This window comes from Erpetoichthys calabaricus, chromosome 12 (assembly GCF_900747795.2).
Source record: "Erpetoichthys calabaricus chromosome 12, fErpCal1.3, whole genome shotgun sequence".
Lineage (NCBI taxonomy): Eukaryota > Metazoa > Chordata > Cladistia > Polypteriformes > Polypteridae > Erpetoichthys > Erpetoichthys calabaricus.
The window spans coordinates 162690830-162712685 of NC_041405.2; the positions used below are offsets into that span (position 1 = coordinate 162690830).

The 21856-nt window shown below is 44.9% G+C and overlaps 1 protein-coding gene across 1 annotated transcript in view; it reads right to left on the reverse strand.

The window, feature by feature from the left end:
* Positions 1-21856, reverse strand: part of adamts10 (ADAM metallopeptidase with thrombospondin type 1 motif, 10) — a 135251-nt gene that overhangs the window by 78128 nt on the left and 35267 nt on the right. The window contains 7 exon segments of the mRNA XM_028816662.2: positions 4667-4730; positions 5444-5589; positions 5880-5987; positions 9303-9444; positions 9592-9738; positions 13900-14005; positions 18163-18206. Coding sequence (XP_028672495.2) covers positions 4667-4730; positions 5444-5589; positions 5880-5987; positions 9303-9444; positions 9592-9738; positions 13900-14005; positions 18163-18206 — 757 coding nt within the window.

Sequence of the window (21856 nt, forward strand, 5' to 3'; positions counted from 1 at the left end):
ACTTGAGTGTAAACAGCACATTAGCCTCATTGTTCTGCCCCACACGCTGTTAGCTGTGATTTGTTGAGCTGCGCTCCCCCTTTGTCTTGTCACTTAGTACTAGGGTGTTGTATCATGTTAGCCATTATGAATGTAGAGAAAAGCCAAGCAAAATGACCCCTTTTATTGGCCTACTAAAAAGATTTCAATATGCAAGCTTTCGAGGCAACTCAGGCCCCTTCTTCAGGCAAGATGTCTCTTGTCACTTATTAACACACCTGTCAGTCACGTCCCACACTCAAAGTAACTCATGTAACGCATGTAGGTCCCACGATAAACATTTAAACACAATACACCCCATGTGTCTCACGTAGGCACTCCTTATCTCTTGTTTCGGTTAGGTCCAAAGCGTATCTTTAGGGTATATACTGTAAACCTCTTGGTCTGGTTAGTTGTGGTACACAGCAATTTGGACCTCAGTTTACACGCTTCTCTTTGGAAATCACTCGCCTTGTAAGTGTCTTATAAAGCTTTATTGTTTAATGTGTATTGTCTGCTATCTATTGCTTTGTGAATCATTACTTATTGTCTTTGGTTGTATATACCTGTATGTTTCTTTTGTATATATTTCAATTTACAACGAGGTACGTCCAGTAAAAGCCTTCAAGAAAGCTCACCCTTGTCGTTTTTATGTGGATGTGCCGAGTTGTTTAAGCTCTCTGTGGCCGCGTTGCACAGACAGCACGGAGTGAGGCAGACAAACAAGAAGGTAATCTGTCTAGAAATTCGAGTCTGCCAGCTCTCTCGGGCTTTGGGCTTCTCTGTGCCAGGATGTGAAGTTACCACAATCTGAGAGGGAGATAGAGCCAGGGGTGCACTGGCACCGTTTGGCCAGGAAAACCACTCTGGGAAAGGAGGACTTGCTGGGTAATAATAATAATTTTTTGCATTTATATAGCACTTTTCTCACTACTTAAAGTGCTAAGCAGTTGCAGGTTACGGGCCCAACAGAGCAGAGTCCCTATTGGCATTTACGGTATTCGAACTGGCAACCTTCCGATTGCCAGTGCAGATCCCTAGCCTTAGAGCCACCACTCCACTGAGGTGGGCTGTTTAGCCAGAAGTCATTCCAGATGACAGGGTCGTTTTTTCAGTATACAGCAAATAAAGTGTTATTGTATTTTAGAGCTGAAAGATGACTTTTCAGTTACAGTACAATGCAAGAGAAGGATCCACCAAGGCTTGCATTTTTAAGCAAAGAAATGAAAATAAATACACCTACAAAAAAACCCAAAAAGAATTCAGTGGTGACGTGATATTATTTCATACGCTTACAAATTCATCCTCAGTCTGTGATGGACTGTTTTGTTCCTGCCTTGTACACCGTGATCCTTGATAAGAGGATTAGGAAAATGAGTGGACGGATGGATGGATCCTTAGCATCATTTAACCTCACAGGTCTTGTAAAGAAGTTGAAACATATCTAAAAAAATGTCTAAAAATGACATTATTACTGTATATACTGTATATTACATATTTCTTGTAAATGCTGTACTGATTTTTCACCACTCTCATTCCCAGGGTGCCTCATGATGCCAATCGGTCTGCCTGGTAATTACCTGACACGCTTATTGCTCTTAGCCATCACGTCTTCTCTGTTGCTTGCTCTTTAGCCAATGTGAGCACATCCGCCATATCAGCCCTTCACTCTTCTGGCCATTGTGTTTGTTTCACTTGAATTTCTGCTGCCCAACTCTGGCCGTGTGCAGATGTGAGCTGAAATGGAGACCTGCCTGTTCACCGTACTCCGCTTAGTTCTTCTCTTCGCTACGTACACAGGATTGAAAAATAACATTTTTGGATTTTAAATCTTAAACTTGTTTTAAAGCTACAGCTGACTATTTAGGGCGGACTGTCTCATCATTTTAGCTAATCAGAATGGTGAAAAACAGGATACACTGTAAAGTGTATTTGGATTAGAGAGACATGCGCATTGTCAAAGGGAGCTAAAACGAGGACCATAAAGCGCTAAAGGTTCTCAAAATCACCATTAAAATAAAAATCATCTATACAGCAGCAATAGTCAATGGTTGTTAATACTTATGATATTTTAAGTTTCAGTATGTGTCACAAATGCATGCATAGGGAACATCTTCAGGGCTTCTGCGCTACCAGTAGTTCCACCCCAGACTGGCACTGTTGCTCCCATCTTTCCCTCTGGTGTGGCTGCAGGTCTGTTAATGTCACTTTTGCTCATCTTTCAGAAGCCCTGCCACTTCCATCCCAGGACCACTGGACGTGGTCAGTCATAACAGACTCGTGCCAGAACAAGACACTTCTAACAGACTGGTGCGCTGGCATTGCTCACTTTGTTTTTTTTTGCTTGCTTTTTGTTAAAGCATCTGCCATTTAAAGGGCTTCACCCAGTGCTGTCCGAACCCTCCACACATCTCTTTTCTGTTCTCGTACACGCACGATAAACCGTAAGTAAGCAACCTTACTCATGTGCCACTTTAAAAAAAAAAAAATGCTCAGCTGAAATTTACAGTAATCACATGAAATAAACCGTTAAAAAAACAAATGTATGACCCATCAAAACATTTTACAGAATTTACGCAGCACTTGACTGAGATGTAGATACCTGGATCCCATCTGAAATCCTGTGGGCTTTGCATACAGGCTCGCCTAAATACTTCACGGAGTGAGCTGCATTTGTGGTGCTGCAGAAGGGACTTACCTGTAACGGTGTTTAAACGGGTGGAGTGGAAGTGGATTCAAGCACAAAGAGAAGTGGATTCAAGCACAAAGAGAAGTGGATTCAAGCACAAAGAGAAGTGGATTCAAACACAAAGAAAAGTGGATTCAAACACAGACTATTTTATGTAGCCCTGCAAACTAAAAAAAAGGTCCTAGCAGGAAATGACCCGCCACATGATTATCATTATTGAGGAATATAACACATTCAGTAATTATCGTTATCTTATTTGTTTTGCTCAGCCCTATATACAGTAATCCCTTCTCGTTCCAGAACCCCCCACGAAAGGTGAAAATCCGCAAAGTAAAAACCATATGTATATATGGTTATTTTTATATATTTTAAGCCCTTATAAACTCTCCCACACTTATACTGTAAACATTTCCAGCATAGTTGTACAGCATAAACCCTTTATATTCTCTTAGATATTTGGTAAGATTCATTGAAATTATGTATGTAAACACACTGTTTATATAGTACGCACAAACATACGTATCGTATATCATTGAGTTTTATTTAATACGTAATACAGTTTTAAACACATTGTAATAATACATATTTTAACAAAAATTATTTTATATTTACTGTATATACAGTAATGCACTCATTTTACTTACTTACCCAGTTATATTAGATATATTATGATTATTCGTTTAGTATTAATATCATATTTCTAAAATACGAACACTGCCGTCATGCACCATTTGCATTCTGGTAATGTTTACATTCTCAGTTGATTTCAGCTGGTAACACAGCCAATTGTTGCCAGTTGTAAAATGGTACAGTTCATTCGGAACATAATTTATTACTGGTATTATTATTATTATTAAGAAAAAATTAGTTTATTGATTAGGTAATATAAAAATAAATGAAAAATCTACAACATGTTAATATAAATAAAACCTAAATGTTATTTTAAAGATATCGAGCATCTCCGATATCACATATGTTACAGCCATTACAATAGACAGGCCACCAGCAGTAAATACGTACAATGTAAGAAAAATTGTATAAAATGTGTGTACAGTTACACTAAACGTACGTACATGTACTAAGTATGCGAATCACTTTGACGCTGAATGAGCGAGACGAGATGCTGGTTAACGCAGCGGAATCGAATGCTGCTCTCCGTCGCTGTGCCAATCGGCACCCTGGAACTTAACCACGTACTCTGATTGGGTAACTTCTCAGCCATCCGCCCATAGTGTCCCTTGTATGAAATCAACTGGGCAAACCAACTGAGGAAGCATGTACCAGAAATAAAAAGACCCATTGTCCGCAGAAATCCGCAAACCAGTGAAAAATCCGCGATATATATTTAGATATGCTTACATATAAAAACCGCAATAGAGTGAAGCCGAGAAAGTCGAAGCGCGATATAGCGAGGGATTACTGTAATAATATAACCTTCTCAGACCTGCTTAACCCAGCTTTGGGTCATTGGAGTTTATACAGTACTGACAATATCAGATGCCAGGCAGGAACCAACCCATCACATGGCTCACCCGCAGACCCGCCCTCATGGGACTAGCAGTTAACCTAACATGCACTCCATAGGGGATATGGGATATGTTTGAGGTTTCGGGTACCTTTGTCATGCCTGAAGTACTTCTTATGTCTGGCTACAAACAAACCAGAATAACAAACACCAGTCCTCCTTAGTATTTCCTGGAGCTTCTAAAAGGTCTTTATTGATCATCTCTGCACTTGCATAGACCCTGAATATTCAACAAATGTTGTCATGTGACTCATAATACATGTTAGGACCTAACAGCACATGTCTTTGCATTGAGTCACCTTCTTTAGTGGATTCAGAGGTCTTTGAGCCTTCATCTGCATTTTGTGACATCACACGTCCCTAGCTCTTCAATGTTTAATGACTATTATACATATTTGAAATGAAACTGTCAAAGATTCAAGCCTTTAACTCACATCAATGTTGCAAGATCGAAATCGCTTCCTTTCTCCCAGACAGTACTTCCCTCCAATGGTTGGCCTGCAGATAGACAAAGAGAGACACAGTCACATTATTAAAAGACCAAAAAGGGCCTTTGAGATGCTCCTCAGACCTAAAGATCAAAGTGACCCTCATGTTTGATAACACTTGGTGAACTGAGCAAACCACCAAGCGAAATGACATCTCATTGACATCTACGGAAACATCAAAGAGTTCAGCTTGGTTCTAAGGGAGCGAGACCAGCCATGGAGTATTAGGACAGAAGAACCAGACCCACCAGGCTACCCCTGAGAACAGAAGATGTTCAGACGAGTCATGAGGAGTGACCACAGATGTCAGGAAGACCAGTCAGGACAAATAGCAAATCAGAAATTAATGACCTGGACGTTACTGTGACATTACGGTGACCCACAATGTATTTAATACGCTAAATGCATGGGATGTCGTGGGCAGGGCCCGTGTTCAGGCATGTCTGATTGATGAGAAGAAGTGATGGTGGACCTCCAGGACCATATCTATGTAAATTCAAGTCAGTGTTTATTTCTATAGTGACTTTCACACTCTGACTCAATGTGGGAAATGTTAAAGAGATAACTTTTATTATTCACTGGGGGCTGACCAGTTGCACTGCAGAGACCGTTGAACACAAAGTAAGAAAAGCTCACAAAAACAAGCGGGATAAAGTTGTGTCAGTGGAGGAGAGGAAAAGCAAAAGTTGAGCTTGATGAAAAGAGATGAAGGCCACGACTCACCTGGGGCTGTCACAGTGTCGGGTCGATGATGACACACCTCCTCCACATGTGCGACTGCATTCTCCCCATGGTGACCAGAGGCTCCACCCTCCATCCACGCCTTCCGGCCGTGTTCCGAAGGGGACACATTCCCTCTTGTAGCACCACTGCAACAGAAGACATCGAGATACTCAGTGATGGCAACAAAGGCTAGAGGTGAACGGAAAGGCGCCAAGCAATCAATCAGGTCTGTAGACCATCACTAGGCAGTTTACAATCAGGAGTATAATATTTTAATTTGAATAATTTAATAATGAATAATTATAATGTAATTAATAACTGACACCATCCCCAGACAATTTTTGAAGCCAACAAGACCATATGCCAGGCATGTTGTGCGAAAGAAAAAAATATAGTAAAGGAGGAATTTAGGCGCTGGCACGCCCTGCACACTCACTCCCTTGTCGATGGTGTTAGTCTGGCAGATGGTGCCCTCTGCAGCTGGGATGCTGCTGGTGATGCAGCGATTACTCTTACTGATGCACCAGAGTTCACTGCAGACTTCCTGCAAAAGAGCAGATGCACAATGAGGTAAGGCAGCCTTAGGCTCTCCACTAAACTCTGGGGTCTCCCCCATGGAGATGCTGAGAATGAACACCCACTAACTCACAGTGTCATGGAACAAGCTTGACCTGGCAGTAGTTTGAGGTGAGAATCCCACTCACATGCCCATGCTGACTATCAAAATAATAATAATAAAAATAATAATAATTCTTTTCATTTATATATCGCTTTTCTCACTACTCAAAGCGCTCAGCAGTTGCAGGTTAAGGGCCTTTCCTTGCTCAAGGGCCCAACAGAGCAGAATGGCCTTGGTTTCCCCTCCCAGTCCTTCCTTTATTCTGTATTTGAGTGTGGTGGGCTCCATGCCAGTCGCCCCTTTTGGTTGTCATTTTTCGCCTTGGTGTTATCTGTCTGTGGCTGCTAAACAGAACTTATTCTTTTTTTTTGTCATCTCCATTTTCTCTCATCGGTAAACTTAACGCCTTTTATGTCAACTCTCATAGTGATAGCAAGTAGCCCACTGTTCAGCTGCCAGCAGTACCACACGATTCAGCCTTATTTATTTCTGTATGTGACATTAGGAGGACTTTTAAAGAAATTAATGTCCTTACAGCATCTGGTCAAGCTGGAATTTGAGAGCATTATTAAAAACGTGCAGCAGCTAAGTGGCTGACATGTTTTCTATTTCCCAGAGACAATCTGTGGTCCCTGAATGCTTCAACAAGACAATTTCTTCAGTGTCTAACATCACAAAAGTGGACCGTCTGAATGAACACAGACAGGTGGCACACAGTACTAAGTCAGACAGAATATTGAAGGCAGTCCTGATCACCTCCAGTTTGCATATCGTCACAACTAGTCCACAGCGTGAGGAGGAAATTTCCTCTCACAGTCCATAATTTCCTCTCACCAGTTTAGAGACTACAGCTCAGTTTTTAACCAGACTCCTCAACTTAGGAGCCCGCGCCACCCTCTGCCACTGGATTTTGGACTTCGTAACCACAGACTTTGGAGTGCACCACATCCTCCATGTCGCCCATCAACACGAGTGCTCCACAGGGTAGTGTGCTGAGCTCCCTGCTAAATCTCCCCCAGTGAAATAAACTGCACTGCTGTCTGATCCTGCGCCCTCTGGCACTGGCAATACACCACTTCAGTTCCCAACCACACACCACTTAATGGACAGCCAATTTCACAGCCGACCAACAGTGATGACTCCCTGCTAGGACTGTGGCCAGACACAAAGCCAACTCAGACATTACATTAACTGATGACACCACCATCATAGGCCTGATCACCAACTGTAATGAAGCAGTGAAGAGGTCTACCTGCTGAATCAGTGGTGCCAGGACAGCAATCTGACCTTTAATGTTACCAGGACCAGGAAGCTGGTAACAGACTTCACACCACAGTGCCAAGTACGTTAGAGGGGATGCTGTTCAAATGGTGAGCAGCTTCAAATTCTGGGAGTGACCATCACTAATGAACTGAAGTGGCATCAAAACATATTGCCCTCTGTCCGTCAAAGAAGGCTCACCAGCACCTCTGCTTCTTCAGACATCTGAGGGCGGCTTGTGTTATTCCATTTGTTGTCATGAACTTCTACAGGTGCACAGTGGAGTCCACATCTCAGGATGGCACCTGCTCAGCCCAGGGCATTACAGAGGCTGGTGAACGTGGCACAGAACATGGCTGGCTCTCAGCTACCTTCTGTTCAGGACAAATGCAACACTCACAGAATCAGAAAGGCAAATAGGATTATTAAAGACAGCAAAAAGACAAACAATCGTACATCAATGCCAGTCGGAGAAACAAAGATCCAAGTCAGAAATTTGAAAATAAAAGAAGATCCACACTAAAGCCACCTGCAAGGGACATGGAGGGAGTGTCCACAAACTTGGACAACGAGAGACGCACGGCACTGGTTTAAAGGTCATTTCATCATTGGGTCATGGCGACAAATTCCTAAATAATGAAGCTCATTGACAAACGATGGCATCTCAGCACTTTCATTACATCCAATGTCTGTCTGTCTGTCTCTATCTGCTTTTCACGAGAGAACTACTTCATGGATATCAATCGGGTTTTTTCTATAATTTACTTGAACATTCCGGTTGATTTTGTGACTTCTCTCATTGCGCCAAGTATCACAGTATGCTTGCGGTACCGATTTATTTGTGCAAATCCGAGAGAGACGCAGCGGGCCAAGGGGTGGCGGGCGGGCGGGCAGGGCCCTCCTCACCCACACACCAGCCTCCGTTCGAGCTGCTCTACCTGTCGCCATGTGTTGGAGCGCATCTTACCTCTATTTACCTGTTTGTTCAGCAGACCCTATCATCTGGAGATTGTTAAGGAGTAACGTTGGATGTTTTTGAGAGAGAGAGATCAGAGCTACGTGTGTTTTAGAGGGTAGCTGCTCATTGGCAGAGGCATCACGGCCACCTGCTTTTCTCCCCATGCGGGTGACGCTCTCCACTTGTAAAACTTGGTGGTCTCATACAAATGTTCTGTGTGGTTTAACATATGGAGATGGAAACAGCAGGGAATAAAAGCTGAAGGTCTTCTCTCTCTTCTCATATTCATCGTTTGATGTCACACTGTGAAAGATACATGAACTGCTTGCAAGCTGCTGAGGGTTGATAGCTAATAAAGCCATTTTGCTCTAACGGCAGGTTATTCATACAGGCGTCTGTCATAAGATGGGGTGCAGTAAGCTGCCCTCGGACAAATTCCAGTTTCTTTAGGAACGCCATGTCTATTTGACACAAGAGAGATGACCTTTCCTTCTTTAGGGTCTACCTGACAAGTGCAAAAAATAAGAACAGATGGCCCATCAGCGTAATAAAGTCAAATAATTAAACAAGTAAACGATATTATGCTTTTTGATTAAGTAAGGGGAAGGGAGAGGAGGAAGAAGAAGAAATTATAAAAAGCCAATCGAAAAATTTGTAGTTTGCTCTTGTGCCTTGCAATGTAGAATCCAGGTAGTCATCTGTGACTGAATCAGAGCCAACTTGATTGAACTTGTCCTGTCTTCCTTTTCTTCCACAACACCCAAGTGTCTTCAGTGCACAGCAAAACCAAATTGATTGGCCTCGCTGTTCCAATACTTGTGGAGGGGACTGGGAGTTTACTGTAATTTATTAATGTTGGCCATTGTATATTAAAATTTCTGCTAATAAAGCATCATTAGTGAACAATAATAGATAACACTGAGACCCACTGAGGCGAGAAAGGTTGGGGACAAGTGACTGAAATGGTCACAGCACTTCCAGCAGCTTAACATCAGAAAGGAACAAAGAATAAAAGGAAGTACCCCATATTTACACTGGCGGGATTTGACTCCATACTGGAAGCGGCACTGTTCGTCTGCGTCATACACCTGACCGGGCGCCATAGTCGGGTAGAAAAACTCCTGCCTCGGAAGCTCGTTATTCAAGCAGCTGCCCATCCCTGAGCTGTTAAAGGAAGAATGAAAACAACTTGACCAAAGACCCTGGCACGTGCCACTTCACTGCTGTCCCCGAGGCCAAGGATATCCAACCGTGTGGACACACCTACAGTATGTCTGAATCAATGGAACCTTGAAGATTGTCTTGGCTTACTCAAGGAAGGTGGTGATGTAGTCACGGCTGCAGGCTGACCACACAAAGGGGTTGGTTTTCATGGTGATGTGCGCCGCCATCAGCTTGGCAGTCTCCTGGCCTCTGGAGCCACAGGCATTGCCTACGCCATCATGGTTCATCCCAAACCTGGAAGTTCAAAAAACAAGAAGGCTGGTCATCATGAGGTGATGCTGCTTGTGTGTATTTGAAAAAGCAAATTGCTGACTGGAAGTTAAAGAATAATGAAACCTGACAAAATGAAGTGGAGTGACCACTCAGACGTCTAGAAGTCCACTTGATTTGAGTCTGAATTAGACGGCCAACTCAGACCAGCTTGTTTCTTTTGTCTCTGTGTCTCCATAATTGGCATTTGCAGTACCACAGATTAATTTCTAACGTATGGGACCCTCCAAATCTGACTATGTGCAGAAAACGGTGCAGAACAGAAGAAGGAAGTCTATGAAAGGTAGCAGCCGTACCCCTGAACTCAAATGGCATGTGCCAGTATTGACCTTGAAGAGAAATGAACCTTTTCACTCAAGTGGAGAAACGTAAAGGGAATGGTGGGTCAGAGTTTTATAATGTTCAGTCAGGCGATGAAACTTGAAAATCCAAAGTCCAGACTAGCAGAGGAACAGACAGGGGCTGGAAGAGGACTTAGGCTGGGCCTGTGGTTGGACGGGACTCTCTGGGAGATCCTCCTCTTTGGAGTATGGCGTCCTGTGAAGAAGCCTCTGCCATTTACTCACAGTGTAGAGGAAAGGCAGACCAGCAAGCACTGCATGTGCCTGAACCTCTAAGGCCGGATTTATACTTGACGCGATGTGACGCCTGCTCCAGCGGACGCTACTGCTATGCAGTCCTTGTGCTGGTTATACTGGGCATACTTGATGTAAATCTGGAAGTTTCCACCAGGTGGCAGTGCGAGATATCATCATGGTGAGAAAACATTTGGCTTGGCTATGTTGGGAGTTGCTTGAAACATCCATTAAACTCCGAGGACACCTTAGCCACAATATCTCTGTGTTTAATGATTACATCCGTCAATCCAGGGATGTGCCCATTCCAGCAACCATCGGCTGAAAGGCAGAAACAGAATCCCTGGACGGGGCATCAGCTCATTGCAAGGTGAACACAAACATACACACTGGTGTCATTTTAGTGTCACCAAATCCCCAAACCTGCATATTTTTGGAAGGAAACTGGAGCCCACTGTGGAAACCCACCAGGAAAGGAAAACACGCAAACTCCAGGCAGGGAACACCGGGAACGTGACTCGGTACTGTGAGGCAGCAGCTGCCCCCATATGCGTAATTATTAACTGTATCCATTATTTGAACGAAGTTAATGAATTATCTGTAAAATGTAACATCCATATTTTGAATGCATTTCATCATGAAAGTGACATCAAGTAGAAATCTAAGGATTGTAAATGTGGAATGAGCTGGAATATCAGAAATGTCACGTGTTGTGTGTGGCGATCACTGCTGCCAGCAGTCCGTATAGCGATCTTAACAACTGGGTGACGTTTACGACGGTCCGCTTTAGAGGCTAAAGTGGACATTTTGAGATCAAAGCCGTAGTTTCCACTTTAATCACTAAATAGGCCTTTTCACCGTGTCCTTCATTTTTTTTCTCTGTGGCTCAAATACGCCGCCATACATTCGGATGTTGTTGTGAAGGTGCGATATGGCACAGAAGGTGGTATGTGAGACCTTTACAGCACATAGTGTCCTTACGATGGAGAATATCCGACACTTGAGTATCAAAGCACCACCAATACATTTGTGTGTCGGCATTTTACTTCACCACATTGAACCGTTCATCAAACACCGCAGCTCACACATCGATCCTGTAGGGTCACCAAAGTGGCTCTCTGTCACATGTAGACAGTAAACAGGGACTGACGTCACATTCCGATTTTTATCACACTGCACCCCCTGACTTTTGCTGGCTCTGCAACCCGCATATGCATCACGTTAATTTCAGAGAACGTGTCAAATGAACGCTGGGAACACATGGCAGCCATGATACTGTACGTGTGTGTACGCGTTCTGAGCGTAAAGTAGAAAACAGCCCTGAAAATAAGAGAGGCATCCAGGCAGTATGGCTGACAGACAGGAGACCGGCCAGCACCATCCCTCCTGGGTAGCCAGTTTCAACAAGAGGGAACCTGCTGCCCAAAACAGAGAGAAGGCGCCCCCCAGTGGTTACTAAGGGGCAGTGCATTTAAGACTGAAGCCAGGAAGCACTTCTTTACACAAAGAGAGCAAACTACTGAGACATGGGGTTGAAGCAGAAACCTCGAGAACCTTTAAGAAGAATCAGGGTGAGGTACTGGGACAGCTGAGCTCTTAGCTCAACAAAGGGGCTTGTTGGACTTCCGGAAGATTATCAGCAAACTTTGGTTTGAAGAAACGAATTACCAGCAAAACAGATGCAGACAAAAATAAGCAAAGAGGTGGGAAGAGGACAACACTGTCTTGATGGCCAACTTCATGCAGTTCTGCCAGAAGATAAGGGGTTACCAAAGGGCTAAGCAGGAATGCAAAACAAATATAACGTTCCAAACAAATCGGTAACCAAGAATCGTCAAAACAGTGCTGTCAGGAATGAAAAATGCAGAGAGCACACACCAAAGTCTAAGGCGGCCTTGGAGCCCTCAAAGCCGTTAAGTAGTCGTGCTGGTGACATCAGGGTGCGCATCTTCTGTGTCATAACAAAACAAAACCCCAAAATGGTGGCACCCTCCAGAAAACAAACCGTTGATGTGGTAAACACCAAACATAGTTAATCCAGAGACAATTTAACAGTAAAGGAGCGTGAAGAACGATTTCCAAAAGTTACCAACAGATCCGTTCCATTAAAATCTCTTGTGTATGAGAGACAAAGAGCGTTGACTTGGCAATACGAGTCTGCTCTTCACCACGGGCGGACTGACTGACCGACCGACTTTGGGCTTCAACTGCACACCGCTTGTGTGTGTTGATGAAGTCCAAACGAGGCGCACCCTCCATTCAGATGAGCAGATGCCACACACTTGTAGTTTAGATCATAAGAGGGCTTCTGCCATCCCCCGGATGGGACACCAAGTCACACACACACGTATTCTCAAATCAGAGTTAGCAGTTCCCATAATACAAGAAGGGGAAACTGGAATTCCCATAGTAAATCCACTTGGAAAGGCTCTGGGCTGGCATTTGAACAGAGGGCACTCAATCTAAGTGCTGTGCCACCCCTCTTAGGACATACGCAAGAGACAGCCTGCAGACACAGACTGAGACTTGATGTCATCGTGGTGTTCACTGCTGCGCCACCATGCCATCCTCCTCAGCGTTTGATCAGTTCCTTTGCTGATGGCGTTGCACATTTCTTTGTAGCTGTGCTCGTGTTTTGTTCACATTGTATCGGCCTCATGTGTTCCAGTGCAGTGTCTTTGGATTTGATTTAGATGGGAGCAGCCGAGAGCGAGCAGGTGGTTTCCCTGCATGGTTCTCTTGCCCCCAGGGTCGAGCCAATTACAGGTCATCACTGAAATCCTGTCCAGAGAGAAAGAAAGAAAGAACAATAACCTCTAATTGAGAATTCCAAGAAAAGTCACGAGAGGTCTGGGAGAGATGTCTCATGTGGAGGCCAGATGGCGAAAGTAGGCACAGTGCCCAAACTCGAGGCTGCCCGGCGAGCTGAGGGGGACACACATGAAGATGCATTTCTCTTCAGGCTTGAGGGAATGGGAGGTCCCAGGAGCTAAAAGCTTTTGAAGCCTTCTAATTTCTTCAACAAAGTGGCTGCCCGCATACTGGTGCCAGCAGGAAGGCATGCCCGCCTCCTTCTTCCCCTGCTGACTTTGTGAGCCCTGAAGTGCCAAGCGCTGCGCTGAATCTGAGCTGCTGGAAGAAAGACACGGCCTTTTCATAGCACCTTTAACAGTTAATGAATGAATGTGAACATTGAAGTAGCGTCTGGCATGATGGGCACTGTAACAAGGACAAAGGCCATCAGTCAGCAAGCCAGGCTTTATTTTATGTCTTGGATAGGAAGTGTTTACAATTATTTAAGGAAGTGGAAGAGTGCATCCCACTTATGGCTTTCAATTAAGGTCTTCAATGAATGGCGACCTTCAGGTTACGAGTCTGCAGATTTGTTATTAAATCAGTTTACTACAATCGGCTCCTGAGTGATTAGTGGCCGTGAACACCATTGGAGTCACACCTGAAGAGGCCCGATATTTAAGGCTACCGCCTGTCACCAAGGGCGCAGCCCCAAGCTCCGTGCCGAGTGATCTCATTAGACCCCCTAGATACTCACGTGTGCCCGATCTCATGAGCAATGGTAAAAGCTGTGGCCAACCCGATGTCCTCATTGATGCTGCAGCTCCTCTCCGGCTCACACATCCCTCCAACTGGCGCCAGGCCTGCCAACATCAAACACACAGTCAGAATTGTCCTTCTTACCACACTCCTTTAACTATCTGAGCCCAGTTGTCTTAATTCAGGGGCCCACCGTCCATCCCAGCAGCATCAGATCCAATTAAGGAACCGACTTTGGACTGGGCACCAGTATGTGCCAGACTGCTGTCCCACATGCAGTGCCTCATCTGCAGGGCTTGGTGATGTCACAAGAGACTCGGGGAACAAGCCGAGAAAAACCTACAAATGGTGTCTCTAAAGAACAATTCAGCATCGCTTTGTAATATCGAGTCCCAGTGGATTTGAGTTGGCTTGTTTGGCACTGATCAGCAGAAAGGAACACTTCAGTGTCAAAGTGAAACCAGATCTCTGCTCTAAATGGATTCCAAATAGAAAGCACAAAATCAGAATTGTGTCTGACGCTCCACTGGGGCAGCTCATTGATTGCATCTGGACAGAGAGTCACTATGGTGGCCTAACCTACACAGTGAAGACCAAAGAACACCCCAAGTCAGGGGGTGGAGACAAGAAAATCTCCAAGTCACCGAATACGCTGAATAAATCAGCCATGAAGAAATGGAAAGGCTGAGGCAGAGCTGCAAATCTAATACAGCCGGCCGTCCACAAGAACTGAAGGAGGCGAGTAAGGGAGGCCACAGAGAGACGTCTGAGAACTCCAAAGGAGTGACGAGCTACAGTGGAGGACACTGGAGAGACTAGCAAGACAACAGATGTTCACCAGTCACATCTGTATGAGAAAGTCACCTCAGCAGAAGGCACAGGGGCGACGCCGAAGTCAGCTGGAAGAAGTTCAGCAGTCCAATGAGACCAAAATGGAGCTTTCTGGCCATCGGACCAAATGCCATATTACACTGCACATTATCAAACACACCTCATCTCCACTGTGGAGCATGGTGGAGGCGCCAGCAGGCCGTGGGATTGGATTGCTTCTCTGATGATGAAGCCTGCAAGAAACCTGCACCTTGGGAGAAGATATGAAGCTCAAAAATGAAGTCAAAGCTAATGGCTTAAAAATAAAATCCAATTTATAATCCCTGCTGTACGCAGATTTCTATGCAAGTTACCCTTTAGAAATCTTGTACATATGCATGCTGGAGAATGTGAATTTCCCCTTGGGATTAATAAAGTATCTATCTATCTATCTATCTATCTATCTATCTATCTATCTATCTATCTATCTATCTATCTATCTATCTATCTATCTATCTATCTATCTATCTACATGACTGCACCTTAAACTCCGCCCTGTTACCACCCAGACACAACCAAATATGGTCAATGCTAATCACCCTCATACATATGCAGTCAGGATGCTGCAGATCTTCATTGGCTGGTAGAGCAGACACCACCAAGTCCTGCGTTGAGCCTTTCAGCAGATTATAGCACCTCTCTTCTGTGCTGTGGGGTCACAGAAAGGCGTGAGGCTCCAGCGTCTGAGTGGGTAGCCACTGTCACCTGGCACAGGTAATGACATGACAGCTGTTACAATGAAGAGGACAGGCCAAGAGAAATACTGAGGGTTCAAATGCCAGCTACCTTGCCACCAAGGCAGCCATCACGTACAGCACCTTCAGCAAGTCATCTGATCAGCGCTATTTTGCCTCAAATGAATACTGAGTTGACCCAGGCCACCGAGCCATGACGAGTCATCAGTTAGCTGCTTCAGCTGCATTTCCCTACTTTACCAGGGGTGTCGCCATTTCCCACTTTCTCCAAAATGTTGTGTATGGACGGGTCAGAGTCACCACAGCTTTCTCTGTAAGTTTTCTTTTCTAAGTGGCGACTTTTGCATGGAAAGCTGTGACCACACATTTTAAGCCTCTCATTGTGCATATCCAAGTTTTCTAAATCTGACCCCAGATCTCAATCCAAGTGAGAATATGTGGATGGACTTGACAAAGACTGTTGGCTGATGACCACCATGACACCCAGCAGAGCTGAAACGGTGAGAAATAGCAGGGCTGATAGACAGACGAGCACATACAGATGCACAGGTGTCATGGCTGCCATCTACTAAATACTGACAATGTTGCAAAGATCTCCTTTCACTTTGACATTAGCCAATCTCAAGAAAGTTGAATTGAATGCACTGTGATTCAATGTGAACACTTCCAAGGAGGTGAATCATTTTCATAAGCCCTGTACAAGCGTCTGACATCAGCAGGTTTCTCTTGTTTCAACCAACTTTATGACATCACTGTAACATGCAAAATAACAGCCGCCTGTGAATTAACAGACAGGGCGAGAAACACAGTGAAGATCAGAGGAAAGCGCATCACCAAAGACAAAATGGAGAGGGGCTCCAACTGACCAGCTCTCCTTATGTGTGGCACCTTTAACACTCGCAATAAGAGGCACACGTCGTGTTTAGAGACGGTCAGCGCAGTGTGTGGCTTCATGGAGCGGGCCGAGACGAGACTTGGGGGCTCACTCTGAATTGTCAGATGTCACGTGAGGACCTGCTGAAAGGGGGCTCTTGTCAGTTTTGTTTCAGCCCCGGATTGTTCTCTAGTTTATTGTTTGTTTGTTCTTTGGGTTTATTTCTATTGTTTGGGGATGATTGATTTTCGTGTGGTTTCTGTTTTTATGTAATTTCTATTGATATTCTTCTGTATTCATGTATTGAGCATTCATGCTGTTTAATTATAGTCTTCATTTTCTGGGGGTGGAACTCCAAGAGGTGAGGCCTCCATGATGTCACTGCTGAGGGTCCGACCCCACCTTTTATGTTTCAGGCTGGGGAGTGAGTGACATCTTTGTAATTATTTTCTTTGGATTTCCTGGATCATCGTGGATTTATATTTTCGAGATTTCTGATTATTGGATAACAGTTTGGATTTGTTTTTGCCTTGGGTTGCCATTTTAGGTCTACCCTTTTGCAGTTCTTACCTTTCCTTGCCATTTTCGTTTCCCTGTTGTTCATTATAAATAAATTCTTTATTTATCAAGATTCTTTATCTGCCATTGTCTTCTTAAGCCAGAGCTTTACGGTTATCCACTCCTTTGAAGGGTATGTTGTGTGCTTTGAGCATTTAAAGTTGTTTCGAATTTTCAAAAGCCTGAGCTCCATTTTGGGCTTGTGCAGGCCTTGAAGCCTGACTTTTGAGTTTGGGCCCTGGCTTCCTGGAGTGAGGCTAGTTTCTAGATAGACCAGTGAAGTCCTGGTCTGGGTTTTGGACCATTTGTGAGGCCTGTCATACCTTTTGAATAGTTTGTATGCTGCAAGGCATAACATTGTAACAGCTGTGGCAGCAAGAGGCCACAGTGAAGACCGGCAAGCATCTAACTCCTCAAGTTATTACTAAACGGACATCACATAAACTCTTGAATGGGGATCTGAACCCCCTTCTGAAGGGGCTTATTGGTGACAAACTAAATGACCTCCTTAAGTAGCAGCTGCACAGCCATTTAAAGACGGAGACCCCCTTATTACAGTAAAGAGTGCAGCAGTGGCCACAGGAGGTGACGAGTCCCTGCCAGCATTCACTGAGTGACCCAAAGTGATTAGATAATAGAATGTGGACAGGCCACCCTGGCAGGTTGGCTGGTGACTGACTGCCAGGGCTTCCTTTACTTGGCTCCAGTGCTCGGGTGTTGTACCCTCTTGGCCATTATGGATGCAATAAGAAGTCCAGCAAAGTGATGCCTTCTGTAGGCTAAGATTACAATATGCAGGCTTTCCTGCCTGAACGAGTGGCCTGAGTTGCCTGCATATTGTAATCTTTTTAGTAGGCCAGTAGAAGGTGTCACTTTGCTTGACTTCTCTTTACTTAGCTCTGTTTTTATTCCCTCTTTACTTTCTTTATGTTTCTAATTTTTATAGATGGGGTCTTTTGAGCTGAGTCACAGTGTGCCCCTCTTTTGATGCACTGTGTATTTACAGTCATTGAATTAGATCCAGCACAGGACTGCAAAGTTGAGTGTGATAACCAAAGCTGGCACCAGGACCGTAATGCCAGCTGATGCCACCAAGCAGACATCCAGTCATTTAGGGACAACACAAGGGAACAAAGTGCAAGGAGGAGGTGAGAGGCTATGGGAAGTCTGTGTGTGTGGCAGTTGGGGGGCTCATGCTTTAAGGGCTCTTTGATCAAATCATCACCCTGGCAATTTTACTCAAAATGATATAGTGCCCACCTACCTAGAGTCCCACAGGGCTTGTTCTTGTAGATGCAGATGTCATACCTGCAAAACATGACATTGAGAGCACGTTACACACAAATGCACACAACTGATGCCTGAGGGTCCTCCTGGGCTGTGCCTTGTCACAGATGAGCCCCTGAAGACAAACTTGGGGTCACACGAAAAGCCGCACTAAACCAAATGGCCCATATAGTGCCAAGAAATATGAACCACTTGGTGGAAATCTGAAGGGTGGTACAGCTGAAAGAACAGCAGACACCTAAGAGAAAAAGACAATTGGTCGCAATGCAGCGCATTTCACGCTAGTCCGCTAGAGTCATCAAAGTGACTCACTGGACTCACGGAGGAGCAACACAGGGACATGAGACTCATCTGAGGCCTGTGCACAACAAGATGGAATCAAATCTAAATTCTGATGACAAATACACTTTTATTAGAAAAGGAAAACGTATCATTGAGGGATGTTCAAAGGGAGGAGACACGGTGACAGCATCAAGTACGTCAAGCCTTTCTGCTCCCTGGGGCCTAACCAAATAGTGCTGGTTTAGGTGGAGTGGCTTGCCCGCTACTCAGACCACCGACCCTCGTCTCCCCTCTCCATTATCTGCCAGTACTGCTGAGTTTCCATTCCCACAGTCGCCTACCTCTGAAAGTCCTGAGCTGGTCCTGCAGAGCTCCCTCTGGTGGCCCCAGGTGCCCAGCATTCGTATTGTGGCGTCAGAGAGTACAGAGACCCCCATCGCTTTCTGCACATCTTATTGTGCTGTTGCTTTGATTTTAAAGGATACATTTGCCCTTTTTACCCATCAGTCTACACTCAGTACCCCATAATGACAAAGCGAAAACAGATTTGTCAGAAAGGTTGTCAAATTTAATAAAAACACAAAACCTGAAATCTCTTTCTTTGTTATAGAAGAATGCAGACCCTCCTGCATTCAGCAATTTGTAGAAGCCCCTTTGGCGGTCTTCTTGGGTATGCTACTATAAGCTTGGCACACCCGGTTTTGCTCCTGGCAGATTCTCTCAAGCTCTGTTAGGTTAGATGGGACGCATCTGCAAACTGCCATCTTCGGGTCTCTCCAGGCCTGTTGTGTGGAGTTTAGGTCTGGGCTTTGTGTGGGCCACTCAAGGACAATCGGAGACACTGTCTTGGCTGTGTGGGCATCGAACCGTCGTCCCAGTCAGAGGTGACCCCACTGGATCTGGCTGCCTTCATCCTTCCCTCAATTCTGACCGGTCACCCTGTCCCCACAGCCTGATGCTGCCACCATTGTGCTTCACAGTAGGGACTGGCAGGTGATGAGCAGTGCCAGGTCTTCACCACACATAGCGATTGGAGTTCTGCCCAAAATGTTCAACGTTTGTCTCACCAGACCAGAAACTCTTTTTCTTAAATGCCTTTTACTAAAGGGTGGCTGCCCTCTCGCCAATCCCCCATAAACACCTGATTGCTGGAGTCCTGCCTGACGGGGTCTCATATCTCAGCAGTGGACTCGTGAGACACGGTTAGGGTGACCACCGAGTTCTTGCTCACATCCCTGAATGACACCCTTCTCGGGAAGAGTCCTGGTGGCTCACAGTGCTGTGCTCCTGTTACTATTTAAAGCTTTACAAATGGCTTTGTCCTCTTGCCCTGACAGACATCTTAGCACAGTTTGAGTGTGCAGGTCTGCAGAGAGTTCCTTGGACTGCATGCATTGGTTTCTGTCCTGGCATGTCAGTGTGAATTGTGGACTCTCTACACACAGGGACAAGTGTGCCTTAGTGAATGATGTCCAGTCAATTCAGTGGGCCACAAGTGGACTCCGGTCAAGTTCTAGAAACATCTCAAGGAGAGTGTAAGCAAACAGAATGAGACACCTGAGGCCAGGCTGGAGTGGCACAGCAGAGGGTCTCAGTACTTCTATGAATGAGAGATTTTAGTTTTGATTTTTTGTAAATTTGCAAACCTTTCTTAGAAAACATTGTCACTTTGTCATTATGGGTTATTGAGTGCAGACTGAGGTGCAGAAATGTCACAGTGAGGCCTACAGCTCAATCAAGTGTGCAGAAGTGAAAGGGTCTCAGTACCTTCTCAGGCCACTGTAAGTCCCAGTAAAGAAGGTAAATGACCAGATACCCTTGGTCACTCCGGTAATGCCACCCTCTGCTGCATGCGGCAAAGCCCAAACCTGCCATCCACGGGAGCCCACCACTTCCACCCACAAACTCTTCTGCCTTCTGACTTTGATGTTAACTTAGTTTATTTCCAGGGCTCTCTTTAACCAAATACAATAAAGCATATCGACCCTCACAGGCACTGGGGGGGCAGCCCATCTAGTTGGGAGGGGGGGGGGGAACCTCTCAAGTGACGCCTCCTTAACGCTGGCCACTTAGTCTGGGAATTGAGTTAATGTGAATTGTCAGGGCTGGTGTAAGGAGGGAAAGGCCGAAATGTGGAATACCTGACCCAGGGACCAAAGGAAATATCCATAACCTAAAACTCTTATATAATTAACTTGAGTAAATTGCGAATGATTGAATATGTATTAGATGGTACAGAAAGTAATCAGTCAACAATATCCATTCATCCGTTTTCCAACCCGCTGAATCTGAACACAGGGTCATGGGGGGTCTGCTGGAGCCAATCCCAGCCAGCACAGGGCGCAAGGCAGGAACAAATCCCGGGCAGGGCGCCAGCCCACCGCAGAATCATCAAAATAAAAGTACAATTTGTAATTATGAAAAATAATTAGAACATTTTGATGAGAACAGGCCATTCAGCTTGCCAATCCTATTCACCTCATTTTTGCACATCGAGTTGAGATTTGAAGACCCTCACAGTCCTGCTCTCCACTACACTACTTGGTATTTTATTCCATGGAGCTTTGTGTGAAATAAAAGTCAAAACGTTTGTACAAAATGTGGCCTGAAGTCTCTGTCTTTTTCCCTGTGTTAGAACAATCTGGACGGGAACAGGCCCTTCAGCCAGTCCTGTCCACTTCATTCCTCCAGAAGGAGTTCAAGTTGAGTGCTGAAGGTCCATGAAGTCCTACTGACTACCACACTGCTTGATCACTCATTCCATGTGTCTGTGGTTCTCTGTGTACAGCAAAACCTCCTTGACCTTCAGAAAGCATTTGATAAGGTGCCACATGAGAGGGTGGGCATCAAACTAAAACAAGTGGCAGTTCAGGGTATGGTGTGTCGGTGGGTGCAGAATTGGCTCAGACACAGGAAAGGATGATGGTGTGAGGAACCTCCTCAGAATTGGTGATGTTAAGAACGGTGTCCAGCAGGGGGCAGTGCTGGGGCTGCGGATATTTTTAATAAATATAAATGATTCAGATAAGAATATAAAGAGCCAGCTGGTTAAGTTTGCAGATGATACCAAGATAGGTGGATTAGCAGATAATTTGGAATCCGTTTTATCATCACAGAAGGACTTGGACAGCAGACAGGCTTGGGCAGATTTGTGGATGATGAACTTTAATGTCAGTAAATGTAAAGAATTACACATAGGAAGTAAAAATGTGAGGTTTGAATACACAATGGGAGGTCGGAAAATCGAGAGTCCACCTTATGAGAAGGATTTAGGAGTCGTAGTGGACTGTAAGCTATCGACTGCCAGTCAGTGTTCAGAAGCCATTAAGAAGGCTAACAGAACATCAGGTTATATAGCGCCTTGATGTGTGGAGTACAAGTCACAGGAG